Genomic DNA, 16,082 nt, shown 5'->3' on the forward strand with positions numbered 1-16,082 from the left:
AAGGAATCGAGCTCATTACTCGCCTCACCCAGCTCACTGCTCTGCCCCTGATGGTGGCTACAGGTCTTCACTGTGTTGATTACAAACTGCAGTCAGGCTGTGACATTCCGTAAACCTGCTGCTGCAGCGAATGACAGAGCTCAGCAATGATTGCTCAGGTTTGTCGTTGGCTACGGCAACTTGTTTGGAGAGTGCTCAGACTGACTTCAGCCTGTAAAGATGATGCCAGCAGGGCGACATAAACCACCAAAGAGAGATCAGTGGGGAGAGGCGAGTATGAGCTCTCTGAGCCATTTATTAGGTTTACACAATGGGAATTCCTTTGGAAAAGACCTTTTTTTTATCTTGCACACCCTCTTTAATGCTTATTGCTGAGAGAGGAATATGTGTCCTTATGCTTTGGCCAAATGGCCTAGAATTATGGGAACAGCTGAGCTACACTGTTTACATAATTCCCATAGAAGTTAATGGGAGTTACAAAAAGATTGTAGCATAGAAAGCTACCCTCTTTTTATAACTTGGGTCTACAGAAATAGCATAGTTCGCTATGCTATGCTGTTTTTGTAACTCACATTCACTTCTATGGGAGTTACAGAAATAGAATAGCTCAGGCAAATTGACTATTACCATGTTCATGGCTTCCTCTACTGAAGTAATGACCATGCCACTAGGCAAGACAGGGGACAGAGTGTTACTGTTCCAAATTTGGACCTTCTTACATCCCACTGGTGGAGATTTTGATAGTTTTTTGGATGCGGAAATACTGTGGAATTTGACGTGCAAACTTCCGCTGTGGACATTCCACAGCATTTATAAAACATGTAAACATACCCTAAGGCCTCCTTCCCACGAGCGTGACGGGCTCCGCCGCGTAATATTACGCTGTGAAGCCCGTCACGGCGCCCCCCAGAGACCCCATACTTACCAGCGGAAGATAGCGTGAAGACGCGCGGCGGTAGGCGGGGAAGCGTTTTTTCACGCTATCTTCCGCTGGTTGCAGCGGGAGATAGCGTGAGCGGACGGCTTCCATTGACTGCAATGGAAGCCGTCAGCGCGTACACCCGCAGCAAATAGAACATGCTGCGGGTGAGAACGGGAGATTTCACGGTTCGTAATTCCGCATCGTGTGCATTGTGCTATTAGGTTCAATAGAACCTAATAGCAGGGGGCAACGCAGCGGATTTTTGCCGCGGATTTACGCGGCGTAAATCCGTTCGTGGGAAGGAGGCCTAAGTCAGCTGAACTAACTCCAGGACTTTAGCACTGATAAATACATTATAATGTTGTCCAAAAAGGTGGGAGCTAAACTATACCAAATTGCAGTAAATTGCACTGAAATTTTGGCACAATTTTTGGAATAAACTAAGCAAACTAACAGGTGGTCTAAACTTTCACTGGACAGTCTTAAAATTCAACAGATTTATCATTCAGCATGGCTACTGTAATAAATCAGGCACATTTTAAAGCTGTCTAGTCTAAAGGCCCTTTTACACACAACGATGATCGCTCCAAAGCCATCTTTTGAGCAATAATCGTTATGTGTAAATGTGTGGCCATAGAGCACTTATCGTGCACGTTTCGTCTGTCGCTGAGTTCAGCTCACTTAAAATGCATCAGGACTGATAAGACGGACCGCATGCCGAGTTCTCTGCGGGCAGGGCTGATAACATTCTTTCAACAGCTGTCCAGCCGGAAAACAATAGTGATGTATTTAATGAACAGACCACCTGCTGTTCTCTAAATACATGCACATAAAGTTAGTTAGCTACTAATGGGCTGATTAACCAATTAGTACCTAATGCAAAATGATCGCTCAAAACTGTCAATTTTGAGCGATCGTCTATGTGTGTAAATGGACCTTAAGTTTTCACAGTCTATTAGACAATATTAGTAAATAAGCCACACATTTGGTTTTTTTGAAAATTCCATATATTTTTTTTTTAATTTGAAACAAATCCCATTAAATATTTTGTAACATATATATTGAGTTTGTAACAATATATTGAATTTAAATGAAACAAAGTACCATATATGTTCATTACACAACACTTTTATAACATGAGACATATTAGATACATCTTGAAGTTCTAGAAAATTGATTGTTCATTATTAGAGATGAGCGAGCACCAAAATGCTCGGGTACTCGTTACTCGAGATGAACTTTTCGCGATGCTCAAGGGTTCGTTTCGAGTAACGAACCCCATTGAAGTCAATGGGCGACCCGAGCATTTTTGTATATCGCCGATGCTCGCTAAGGTTTTCATTTGTGAAAATCTGAGCAATTCAAGAAAGTGATGGGAACGACACAGAAACGGATAGGGCAGGCGAGGGGCTACATGTTGGGCTGCATCTCAAGTTCCCAGGTCCCACTATTAAGCCACAATAGCGGCAAGAGTGGGCCCCCCCATCCCAACAATTTTTACTTCTGAAAAACCCTCATTAGCAAGGCATACCTTAGCTAAGCACCACACTACCTCCAACAAAGCACAATCACTGCCTGCATGACACTCTGCTGCCACTTCTCCTGGGTAACATGCTGCCCAACCCCCCCCCCCCCCCCTGCACGACCCAGTGTCCACAGCGCACACCAAAGTGTCCCTGCGCAGCCTTCAGCCGCACTCATGCCACACACTGGCCTCATAGCCACACCACCCTCATGTCTATTTATAAGTGCGTCTGCCATGAGGAGGAACCGCAGGCACACACTGCAGAGGGTTGGCACGGCCAGGCAGCGACCCTCTTTAAAAGGGGCGGGGCGATAGCCCACAATGCTGTACAGAAGCAATGAGAACTCCAATCCTGTGCCACCTCCATCAGGAGCTGCACACGTGGGCATAGCAATGGGGAACCCATGTGCCACACACTATTCATTCTGTCAAGGTGTCTGCATGCCCCAGTCAGACCGCGGTTTTTTATAAATAGTCACAGGCAGTTACAACTCCGCAATGGGAATTCCGTGTGCACCCACAGCATGGGTGGCTCCCTGGAACCCACCGGTGGTACATAAATATAACCCATTGCAGTGCCCATCACAGCTGAGGTAACGTCCGATTAAATGCAGGTGGTCTTCGGCCCACACTGCATGCCCCAGTCTGACCGGGGTTTTTAATACATAGACACTGGCAGCTACAACTCCCTAATGTGAAGTCCCTGTGGACCCACGGCATGGGTGGCTCCCAGGAACCCACCGGCGGTACATAAATATATCCCATTGCATTGCCCATCACAGCTGAGGTAACGTCAGGTTTAATGCAGGTGGGCTTTGGCCCACACTGCATGCCCCAGTCAGACTGGGGTTCTTTAGAAGTGGACACATGCAGTTACAACTCCATGTGGACCAACAGCATGGGTGGGTCCCAGGAAGCCACCGGCGGTACATAAATATATCCCATTGCAGTACCCATCACAGCTGAGGTAACGTCCGATTAAATGCAGGTGGTCTTTGGCCCACACTGCATGCCCCAGTCTGACCGGGGTTTTTAATACATAGATACTGGCAGGTACAACTCCCTAATGTGAAGTCCCTGTGGACCCACGGCATGGGTGGCTCCCTGGAACCCACCGGCGGTACATAAATATATCCCATTGCAGTGCCCAGCACAGCTGAGGTAACGTCAGGTTTAATGCAGGTGGGCTTTGGCCCACACTGCATGCCCCAGTCAGACTTGCGTTTTTTATAAGTAGACACAGGCAGGTACAACTCCCTATTGTGAAGTCCGTGTGGACCGACAGCATGGGTGGGTCCCAGGAAGCCACCGGCGGTACATAAATATATCCCATTGCAGTGCCCTGGACAGCAAAGCTAACATCAGATTAAATGCAGGTGGGCTTCGGCGGTACATTAATGTATCCCATTGCAGTGCCCTGCTCAGCAGAGCTAACGTCACAGACAATACAGGTGTGCTTCGGCCCACAGTGCATGCCCCAGTCAGAGTGGTAATATGTACCTTAACAGTAACCGCGTTGGTGAGAATGTGGTGGTGACTGCGGACCTAGTAGCGCGGTTTTATTTAGTTGGTTTTCGGAATGTGGCCAGGATTAAGTGGGCCGTGGCGGGGGGATGGTGGGGGGGCTCTCTTGTTGTGTCGGTAAAGGTGAAATTCTTGGACTGCCACCAGACGGACCTATGCAAAGGTAATTGCCAAGAATGTTTTCATTGTTGGAGGAGGAGGGGGATGTTTTTGAGGCACTACGTGTCCTCTCCACGTGTCCGTGGTTATATGCACCTTAACAGTAACCGCGTTGGTGGGAAATGGCCTCGCCACCATCATGTCTTTGGGAAGCCTCCGTTTCCCCACCCCAGTGACATAGCATTAGCAGCGGTATAGGTAGAGCCCAGAATTAGTAACATTTCAGCGGTAGCATTAGGGACAGGCCCCAGTAACATATCACTAGCAGCAGTATAGGGGGAGCACAGTATTAGTTCCATTTCAGTAGTAGTAGCAGTCTAGACAGGCCCCAGTAACATATCACTAGCAGCAGTATAGGGGGAGCACAGTATTAGTTCCATTTCAGTAGTAGTAGCAGTCAAGACAGGCCCAAGTAACATATCACTAGCAGCAGTATAGGGGGAGCACAGTATTAGTTCCATTTCAGTAGTAGTAGCACTCAAGACAGGCCGCAGTAACAATTCCGAAGCAGCAGTATAGGGGGAGCACAGTCTTAGTTCCATTTCAGTAATAGTAGCAGTCAAGACAGGCCCCAGTAACAATTCCGAAGCAGCAGTATAGGGGGAGCACAGTATTAGTTCCATTTCAGTAGTAGTAGCAGTCAAGACAGGCCACAGTAACATTCCCGTTGCAGCAGTTTAGGGAGATAACAGTCTCTTGCACATTTCAGTAGTTGCAGTATAGACAAGGCCCCATTTACATTTATGTAGAAAAAGTGTAGGCCAACCCCACACACTTTTCTGTACCATTAGTGCAGGCGAAGCCCATAAAAATTACTAGGATTACACTGTAGGCGAGGGCCCAAAAAAATTGGTGTACCAACAGTACTAATGTACCTCAGAAAAATTGCCCATGCCCAACCAAGAGGGCAGGTGAAACCCATTAATCGCTTTGGTTAATGTGGCTTAATTTGGAGGCAGCCCAGTTAAAATAAAAATTGGTTCAGGTGCAAGTTTCAACGCTTTAATGAGAATTGAAACGTATAAACATTGTTTACTAAAGTCATATGACTGAGCCTTGTGGGCCTAAGAAAAATTGCCCGTTCGGCGTGATTCTGTGAGGTTGCAGGAGGAGGAGGATGAATATAATACACAGATTGATGAAGCTAAAAGGTCCACGTTTTTGATGGTGATATAGAACGATGCTTCCATCCGCGGGTGCAGCCTACGTATTGTTTAGGTACCGCTGCTGTCCGCTGGTGGAGAAGAGAAGTCTGGGGAAATCTAGGCTTTGTTCATCTTTATGAGTGTAAGCCTGTCGGCACTGTCAGTTGACAGGCGGGTACGCTTATCCGTGATGATTCCCCCAGCCGCACTAAACACCCTCTCTGACAAGACGCTAGCCGCAGGACAAGCAAGCACCTCCAGGGCATAAAGCGCGAGTTCAGGCCACGTGTCCAGCTTCGACACCCAGTAGTTGTAGGGGGCAGAGGCGTCACGGAGTACGGTCGTGCGATCGGCTACGTACTCCCTCACCATCCTTTTACAGTGCTCCCGCCGACTCAGCCTTGACTGGGGAGCGGTGACACAGTCTTGCTGGGGAGCCATAAAGCTGTCAAAGGCCTTGGAGAGTGTTCCCCTGCCTGTGCTGTACATGCTGCCTGATCTCCGCGCCTCCCCTGCTACCTGGCCCTCGGAACTGCGCCTTCTGCCACTAGCGCTGTTGGATGGGAATTTTACCATCAGTTTGTCCACCAGGGTCCTGTGGTATAGCATCACTCTCGAACCCCTTTCCTCTTCGGGTATGAGAGTGGAAAGGTTCTCCTTATACCGTGGGTCGAGCAGTGTGTGCACCCAGTAATCCGTAGTGGCCAGTATGCGTGTAACGCGAGGGTCACGAGAAAGGCATCCTAACATGAAATCAGGCATGTGTGCCAGGGTACCTGTACGCAACACATGGCTGTCCTCACTAGGAAGATCACTTTCAGGATCCTCCTCCTCCTCCTCCTCAAGCCATACACGCTGAAAAGATGACAGGTAAGCAGCATGGGTACCCTCAGCAGTGGGCCAAGCTGTCTCTTCCCCCTCCTCCTCATGCTCCTCCCCCTCCTCCTCCTCCTCAACCCGCTGAGATATAGACATGAGGGTGCTCTGACTATCCAGCGACATACTGTCTTCCCCCGCCTCCGTTTCCGAGCGCAAAGCGTCTGCCTTTATGCTTTGCAGGGAACTTCTCAAGAGGCATAGCAGAGGAATGGTGACGCTAATGATTGCAGCATCGCCGCTCACCATCTGGGTAGACTCCTCAAAGTTTCCAAGGACCTGGCAGATGTCTGCCAACCAGGCCCACTCTTCTGTAAAGAATTGAGGAGGCTGACTCCCACTACGCCGCCCATGTTGGAGTTGGTATTCCACTATAGCTCTACGCTGCTCATAGAGCCTGGCCAACATGTGGAGCGTAGAGTTCCACCATGTTGGCACGTCGCATGGCAGTCGGTACACTGGCAGATTAAACCGATGTTGCAGGGTCCGCAGGGTGGCAGTGTCCGTCTTGGACTTGCGGAAATTTGCGCTGAGCCGGCGTACCTTTCCGAGCAGGTCTGACAAGCGTGGGTAGCTTTTCAGAAACCGCTGAACCACCAAATTAAAGACATGGGCCAGGCATGGCACGTGCGTGAGGCTGCCGAGCTGCAGAGCCGCCACCAGGTTACGGCCGTTGTCACACACGACCATGCCCGGTTGGAGGCTCAGCGGCGCAAGCCAGCGGTCAGTCTGCTCTGTCAGACCCTGCAGCAGTTCGTGGGCCGTGTGCCTCTTCTCTCCTAAGCTGAGTAGTTTCAGCACGGCCTGCTGGCGCTTGCCCACCGCTGTGCTGCCACCCCGCTCGACACCAACTGGTGGCGACATGCTGCTGCTGACACATCTTGATTGCGAGACAGAGGTTGCGTAGGAGGAGGAGGAGGGTGGTTTAGTGGAGGAAGCATACACCGCCGCAGATACCAGCACCGAGCTGGGGCCCGCAATTCTGGGGGTGGGTAGGACGTGAGCGGTCCCAGGCTCTGACTCAGTCCCAGCCTCCACTAAATTCACCCAATGTGCCGTCAGGGAGATATAGTGGCCCTGCCCGCCTGTGCTTGTCCACGTGTCCATTGTTAAGTGGACCTTGGCAGTAACCGCGTTGGTGAGGGCGCGTACAATGTTGCGGGAGACGTGGTCGTGCAGGGCTGGGACGGCACATCGGGAAAAGTAGTGGCGACTGGGAACCGAGTAGCACGGGGCCGCCGCCATCATGTTTTTGAAAGCCTCCGTTTCCACAAGCCTATACGGCAGCATCTCCAGGCTGATCAATTTGGCTATGTGCACGTTTAACGCTTGAGCGTGCGGGTGCGTTGCGGCGTACTTGCGCTTGCACTCAAATATTTGCGCTAGCGACGGCTGGACGCTGCGCTGAGAGACATTGCTGGATGGGGCCGAGTACAGCGGAGGTGAGGGTGTGGGTGCAGGCCGGGAGACGGTAGTGCCTGTGTCCTGAGAGCGGGGTTGGATCTCAGTGGCAGGTTGGGGCACAGGGGGAGAGGCAGTGGTGCAAACCGGAGGCGGTGAACGGCCTTCGTCCCACCTTGTGGGGTGCTTGGCCATCATATGCCTGCGCATGCTGGTGGTGGTGAGGCTGGTGGTGGTGGCTCCACGGCTGATCTTGGCGCGACAAACCCTGCACACCACAGTTCGTCGGTCGTCTGCACTCTCAGTGAAAAACTGCCACACCTTCGAGCACCTCGGCCTCTGCAGGGTGGCATGGCGCGAGGGGGCGCTTTGGGAAACAGTTGGTGGATTATTTGGTCTGGCCCTGCCTCTACCCCTGGCCACCGCACTGCCTCTTTCAACCTGCCCTGCTGCTGCACTTGCCTCCCCCTCTGAAGACCTGACCTCAGTAGGCTTAGCAACCAGGTGGGGTCAGTCACCTCATCGTCCTGCTGCTCTTCCTCCGAATCCTCTGTGCGCTCCTCCCTCGGACTTACTGCAATAGATAGACAACTGTGTCTCATCGTCGTCATCCTCCTCACCCACTGAAAGCTCTTGAGACAGTTGCCGGAAGTCCCCAGCCTCATCCCCTGGACCCCGGGAACTTTCCAAAGGTTGGGCATGGGTCACGACAAACTCCTCCGGTGGGAGAGGAACCATTGCTGCCCATTTTGGGCAGGGGCCCGAGAACAGTTCCTGGGAGTCTGCCTGCTCCTCAGAATGTGTCATTGTAATGGAGTGAAGAGGCTGGGAGGAAGGAGGAGCAGCAGCCAGAGGATTCAGAGTTGCAGCAGTGGACGGCGCAGAACTCTGGGTGGTCGATAGATTGCTGGATGCACTTTCTGCCATCCACGACAGGACCTGCTCATACTGCTCATTTTCTAATAAAGGTCTACCGCGTGGACCCATTAATTGTGAGATTAATCTGGGGACGCCAGAAACATGCCTCTCTCCTAATCCCGCAGCAGTCGGCTGCGATACACCTGGATCAGGAGCTCGGCCTGTGCCCACACCCTGACTTGGGCCTCCGCGTCCTCGCCCGCGTCCACGTCCACGTCCTCTAGGCCTACCCCTACCCCTCAGCATGGTGTATTACCAGTAGTGCAGAAACAGAATGCTGTAAATAAATGTGCCGCTTATTGGCCTGTGGTTGGAGGCTGACTTCGCTTACGGAACGCACAGCAGAGCCAGGAAAGAATTTTGCGCAAGCCTGCTGTAACACTTAGCTGGCTGCGTATTAATTAGGACTACTACCCCCAGCAGAGACGCAGTACAGTCAGGACGGTCACAGGCAGCCCAAATAGAATGTTTTTTCCCAAATTTTTTTGGAAAAGCCCACTGCCTATATAGACAGTATACATCTTTTACCTTTTTCACTGTCCCTGCCTCAGCACTACTGGCCCTATACTATGTAAAATTACTGCAGACTGTTTCCCTCTGGACAGGATGACAGCGGTGATGTAACGGCCAACGCAGAGCCAGGAAAGAATTTTGCGCAAGCCTGCTGTAACACTTAGCTGGCTGCGTATTAATTAGGACTACTACCCCCAGCAGAGACGCAGTACACTCAGGACGGTCACAGGCAGCCCAAATAGAATGTTTTTTCCCAAATTTTTTTGGAAAAGCCCACTGCCTATATAGACAGTATATCTCTTTCACTGTCCCTGCCTCACCACTACTGGCCCTGGACTATGTAAAATTACTGCAGACTGTTTCCCTCTGGACAGGATGACAGCGGTGATGTAACGGCCAACGCAGAGCCAGGAAAGAATTTTGCGCAAGCCTGCTGTAACACTTAGCTGGCTGCGTATTAATTAGGACTACTACCCCCAGCAGAGACGCAGTACACTCAGGACGGTCACAGGCAGCCCAAATAGAATGTTTTTTCCCAAATTTTTTTGGAAAAGCCCACTGCCTATATAGACAGTATATCTCTTTCACTGTCCCTGCCTCACCACTACTGGCCCTGGACTATGTAAAATTACTGCAGACTGTTTCCCTCTGGACAGGATGACAGCGGTGATGTAACGGCCAACGCAGAGCCAGGAAAGAATTTTGCGCAAGCTTGCTGTAACACTTAGCTGGCTGCGTATTAATTAGGACTACTACCCCCAGCAGAGACGCAGTACACTCAGGACGGTCACAGGCAGCCCAAATAGAATGTTTTTTCCCAAATTTTTTTGGAAAAGCCCACTGCCTATATAGACAGTATACGTCTTTCACCTTTTTCACTGTCCCTGCCTCAGCACTACTGGCCCTATACTATGTAAAATTACTGCAGACTGAGGACGCAATGCTCTGCACGGCCGATATACAAAAAAAAAAAAAAGTGCAACACTGCAAAAAGCAGCCTCAACAGTACTGCACACGGTCAGATGTGGCCCTAAGAAAGACCGTTGGGGTTCTTGAAGCCTAAAATAACTCCTAACACTCTCCCTATAGCACCTCCAGCAAGGCAGCACTTTCCCTGAACTATGTCAGAATGCATCTGTGGCGAGCCGCGCGGGGGGGCGATTTATATACTCGGGTGACACCTGATCTCGCCAGCCACTCACTGCAGGGGGGTGGTATAGGGCTTGAACGTCGCAGGGGGAAGTTGTAATGCCTTCCCTGTCTTTCTATTGGCCAGAAAAGCGCGCTAACGTCTCACAGATGAAAGTGAAAGTAACTCGAACATCGCGTGGTACTCGTCTCGAGTAACGAGCATCTCGAATTCGCTAATACTCGAACGAGTATCAAGCTCGGACGAGTACGTTTGCTCATCTCTAATGTATACTCTTTCCCTCTGGCGGGATGACGGCGATCATGTAACGGACACAGCAGAGGCAGGAAACAATTATGCGCAAGCCTGCTGTAACGCTTAGCTGGGTAATAATGAGCGACTACTACCCCCAGCAGACACGCAGTAAACTGTACACGGTCACAGGCTTGGCTGGGTATTAATGAGCGACTACTACCCCCAGCAGACACGCAGTAAACTGAAGATGGTCACAGGCAGCCCAAATACAGTATTTTGTCCCAATTTTTGGGAAAAAGCCCACTGCCTATATAGCCTGTATTTGGATTTCCCTGTTGGAGGATGACTGTGGTTATTGAAAGCACAGTGCAGCCAGAAAAAAGTATGCGCAAGGCTGGGTATTAATGAGCGACTACTACCCCCAGCAGACACGCAGTAAACTGTAGACGGTCACAGGCAGCCCAAATACAGTATTTTTTCCCAATTTTTGGGAAAAAGCCCACTGCCTATATAGCCTGTATATGGATTTCCCTGTTGGAGGATGACTGTGGTTATTGAAAGCACAGTGCAGCCAGAAAAAATTATGCGCAAGGCTGCAGTAACACCTAGCTGGGTATTAATGAGCGACTACTACCCCCAGCAGACACGCAGTAAACTGAACACGGTCACAGACAGCTCAAAGATTTTTTTTTCCAATTTTTTTGAAAAAGCCCACTGCCTATATAGCCAGTATATCTCTTTCCCTGTACCACTGTCCCTGCCTCACCAGTACTGCCCCTATACTCAGTAAAATGACTGCAGACTGAGGACGCTATGGTTTACATGCCCGATATACAAAAAAAAAATTTGCAAAACTGCTAAAAGCAGCCTCAACAGTACTGCACACGGTCAGATGTGGCCCTAAGAAGGACCGTTGGGGTTCTTGAAGACGAAGATAACAGCCTAACACTCTCCCTATAGCAGCTACAGCAGGACGGCACTTTCCCTAATGTCTCTCAGCGTGCATCTGTGGCGAGCCGTGGGCGGGGCAGATTTAAATATTTGGGTGTCACCTGATCTCCCCAGCCACTCACTGCAGGGGGGTGGGATAGGGCTGGAACTTCACAGAAGGAAGTTGTAATGCCTTCCCTGTGTTTCTATTGGCCAGAAAACGGCGCAAAATTTTCTGGGAAGAAAATGGAAGTGACTCGAACACCGCGTGGTGCTCGTCTCGAGTAACAAGCATTTCAAGTACCCTAATACTCGAACGAGCATCAAGCTCGGACGAGTACGCTCGCTCATCTCTATTCGTTAGTAGTAATTTCAAATACATATTTTCGTTTCATAATGATTATATTAGTAGTTGAATATATAATAATTAGAAGATTTAGATTCCTCCAAAGCTTTCTGCATCTTTTTTTTTTTTTTGATAATATTTCTTCTGGCAATGGTAGATACACAATCCAATACACAGTAGAAGTAGAAACAAAGAAAGCATTAAGATTCATAGAGAGGTTCTCACAATGCGTCCCCGATGTGCTGTATATGCTGAAGTTATTACATCTGATAAAAAATCAACATAATATGTTAAACTGGACATAGATGTAGAAATCTTTTGTATTGTATGACCATAACTGGCTCTCATTAACAACAATCATCTGTGATATAGTGCATTTACAACAGTTAAAGGGGTTGTCTCGCGGCAAGCATCAAAATTTTACCTTACCCCATTCCCCCTGTCACCCCCCTGGCATAAAATAGCAAATTAAAGCGGTTTTTAAACTGCTTGCTACTCACCGTTTCAACGAAATAAGTAGTTTAAAAAATCTTCTCCCTAAGATGGCCGCCGGTCCTTTCCCAGGGATGCACTGCGGTTTTCTCCCATGGTGCACCGCGGGTCTTCTCCCATGGTGCACCATGGGCTCTGTGCGTTCCATTGCCGATTCCAGCCTCCTGATTGGCTGGAATCGGCACATGAGACGGGGCGGAGCTACGATGCTGACGCGGTGACCAGCTCTCCGGCACGAGCGGCCCCATTTACCAGGCAGAAGACCGCACAGCGCATCTAAAAAAGCAAGAAGCCAGCGAAATTAGGCGAAGCCATGGAGACGTGGACGCTAGCAACGGAGCAGGTAAGTGTATAACTTCTGTATGGCTCATATTTAATGCACGATGTACATTACAAAGTGCATTAATATGGCCATACAGAAGTGCTTACCCCCACTTGCTTTCGCAAGACAACCCCTTTAAAGGGATTGTTCCATCAGGGCAAGCCCTGTATAAGCTAGAGCAGAGAGCTGCATCATCTCTTGCTCCTGTGGACTTGGGCCATCTAGTTCCCCTGCAGCATCTGCTGCAAATAACTTACTAGCTACTGTTTTTCCCCACAAAATTGGCTGTCTGTTGGTGAACGTGTGATGGCTTTTAGGGAAGACTGCTGTTTTGCTGATGAGACAATTCCTTTAAAGGGTTATTCCATCTAATAAAGTGATGGCATATCACTAGGATCCTAAGAACAAAGAGGCTGTAGTGAGCATTTAAGGGCTGATTCACATGGGTGTGGAATTCACGCATCTTTTAGCGGTGCAAAAAAAAAAATCGCAGCTCCAGATTTATTTTTTCCATGCCAAAACATACAACGCTAGCTTAGTATAGTGAGGGTAATCTGATGCAATATTAATATGCGACCATTGCACAAATAGCATAGGTGTGCTACATTAGCACTATAATATGCCATGCTGGTTACCTTTTTACATCTGCCTGGGATCACTTTATTAGTTGGGAATACCCATTTAATGAGCAACTATGATTGACCAGCTCAGTCATAGTTACTTTTTAGAAAATATCAGCTATGAATTGTTCAAATCAGCCTTATAATCCTTCTCTAATTTAAATTGGATAAGTTTAGCAAACAAAAGTTTCCAGAGTTTAATTAATGTACATTATGTATGTAAGCGAATAAGTCACATGGTGAGGCCCCATCTAGTTTTTCCACCACAGTTTACAAATTATGGACATTTGAGAAAATGACCCACAACTTCATGCTCAACACTAAAAATATTTTTGAATACAATTAATTGGATTTCTTGTTAAATCGCTCCTAGTAGTAAGCATACACATCAACCAGACATCTGCTCTGCAGAATTGCTAAGATTAGCTAGGAAATGAACAATCCAGTCAATAGGCACAAAGGTACTAATGGAAGAAATCACCCACTGATTTCTGAGCTCACCTGCAGATAATTTCATCCTTCATATGGACACAGGTTGCATTGTTCTGACAAGTGGTTTTACACTGAGATTCACATGTGAAGGATTCTTTGTTAAGAGTGTACAATAAGTAACCATATAAGGAGCAGGTAAAATACGGTTCTAACTGATCCACCGTGTCTGCCGAGAGAAGGAAGAAGTTATAAAAATTACCAATAAGGGCGCCCACCCACTGGCGTTTTTTTTACCTGCGTTTGCGTTTTGCGTTTTGCGTTTTTCCTGCACAGGCATAGAGATAACATGTGTTCCTGTCCACTGGCGTTTTTTTTTGGTCCGTTGCGATTTTTAACATAGGAACTGTCAGTTGCATATGTGTCCTTATTTTTCTCTTAATGCACCCATGAATGTCAATGGAAATTAACGGAAAAGCCACGAAAAGCCGTGCGGAAAACGCACCAAAAACGCGCCGAAAACGCTGCGTTTTTAACGCACGGAAATCGCAAACGCCAGTGGGTGGGCGCCCTAATACATTCAGTGCGCTTGTTTTTTTCTACCACTCCTATTGAAATAGAAGGCAATGAGACAGCTATACATAGGAGGGTGTAACTATAGGGGATGTTACTGCTGGGCCCTACAGCCTGAATTGCCCAATGGTAAGGCCTCCCTCACACAGATGTTTTTTTCAGCTGTCAGAGGCTCCCATTGTTTTCAATGGAGCCTCTCACACATCCTCAGACAGCTACTCGATCGCGTCGCTTTTCAGCTATCTATTTTGGGGCGTTTAACGCTCCTCATCAATGATGAGGAGTGTTAGAAGTCAGCCTCGGCACCGCGGCTACCGAAAACTAAAGTAAAATGCGGCAAAGCGCTGCAATTTAAATCGCGACACTTTGCCGCTTTCATGTGTGAGGGAGGCCTTACTATTCCATGTTAGAGAGTAACAGTGTTTATGTACTGTACTGTGGCATTGCTGAATGCATTCTCCTTTGATTATGATATTGTACATATTATCCCTGTTCTGTAATAGCACTGCATTATTCCCATACTGGGAGGTCATACATGCAATAAGTCATTTTTTAACTCACGTTATTTATTATCCATGTTCTGTGACTTTACTGTCTTCATCCTCCTTGCACTGTACATTCAATGTGGTTTTATCCCACTATTTTCACATCAGGGCGTTTAATGTTTATGATATATTATAATATTTCTTGCATCAATGTGATTTCTATCCCTGTGCTATGACTTCATTACCATTTATGTCTTTTATTTAGCATAAGTAAACATTCACAGTACAGGGAGAAAAAGCTAGTGAACCCTTATGTGTAATACCCTGTTGATTGCTTTTAGCAACAACAATCACTTCCACCCAACACTTCATGTAGCTACAAACAAGGACCTCAACTTTGGACTATTATTCCGTGTATATGTACTTGAATTCATGAACATTTCTGGGATGCCTTGCATGCACAGCCCTCTTCAGGTCATGCCACAGGATTTCAATAGGGTAAGGTGAAGACTCTGACTCGGTCATTCCAAATCACAAATCTTCTTTTCAAACATTCTTTAATTGATCTACTTGTGTGATTTGGGTTACTGTCTTGCTGCATTACCCAGCGTCTTTTCAGATTAAAGTAATTGATATATCTTGTTTATTCAATTACTGCAATGCACCCAGGACTCAAGGCAACGAAGTTGAATGAGGTTTTGTGCTGGTGTGCAATGTTCTTTTCCCTCCAAACACAGCGCTGAGCATTTATGCTTAAGGCTGGGTTCTCAGCGGAAATCTCGCGGTTTGGCCGCAGCGGCGGCTTTTGCCGGCTTAGCCGCAGCGGATTTCCTGTTCCGTGTGGACGAGATTTCTGAGAAATCTTGTCCACATGGCTGGCTAATCCCGAGATTACCGGCCGCATGCAGATTTGCCGCGACGAAATTCTGCATGGAATTTCCGCAGCAAATCCGCCCCGTGTGAACTCAGCCTAAAAGTTTTACTTTAGTCTTATCTGTCCATAGAATAATTTCTCAGAAGAACCGTGGAACATCCAGATGGTCTTGGGCAAACCTGAGAGGGACCCAGCAATTTCCTTTGTGGTGTCCATGCATGAACACCATCCTAGTTCAGTGTTTTCCTAATAGTAGACACATGAACAGAACCTTTTTGCAACTTGTAGAGTTTTCTGTAGGTATTTTGCTATAACTTCTGGGTTCTTTCTCCCCTCTTTTAGGATTGTTTATTGTGCTCTTGAAGTGATTCTAACAGGACACCCACTCCCAAGGAAAGTAGTGGCCGTCTTGAGTTTTCTTCATTTGTAGATTTTTTGCTTAAAGGGGTTTTCCAGAGAAATACTATTGCTGACCTATCATCAGGATAGGACAATGGGACATCAACAGTTGATCGTCTGGGGTCTGTTGCTTGGTACCCTGACCGATCAGCTGAGCGGGTGCATGTTGTCAGCACCGCAAATACACAGAGGTCGGCGCAGAAGGCTCCTTGCTGACATCTGTGTAGTGGCTGACACTAGTAACT

General features: G+C 48.1%; 1 protein-coding gene across 1 annotated transcript in view; it reads right to left on the reverse strand.

Annotated features, from left to right (window-relative positions):
• The window catches only part of LOC136631408 (mucin-4-like), a 32,592-nt gene that overhangs the window by 501 nt on the left and 16,009 nt on the right, over positions 1-16,082 (reverse strand). The window contains exons 5-6 of the mRNA XM_066605725.1: positions 13,579-13,735; positions 11,817-11,909 (exon numbers count right to left, since the gene is read on the reverse strand). Coding sequence (XP_066461822.1) covers positions 11,817-11,909; positions 13,579-13,735 — 250 coding nt within the window. The remainder of the gene's footprint in view (positions 1-11,816; positions 11,910-13,578; positions 13,736-16,082) is intronic.

The sequence above is a fragment of the Eleutherodactylus coqui genome, chromosome 1 (genome assembly GCF_035609145.1).
Source record: "Eleutherodactylus coqui strain aEleCoq1 chromosome 1, aEleCoq1.hap1, whole genome shotgun sequence".
Classification (NCBI taxonomy): Eukaryota; Metazoa; Chordata; class Amphibia; order Anura; family Eleutherodactylidae; genus Eleutherodactylus; species Eleutherodactylus coqui.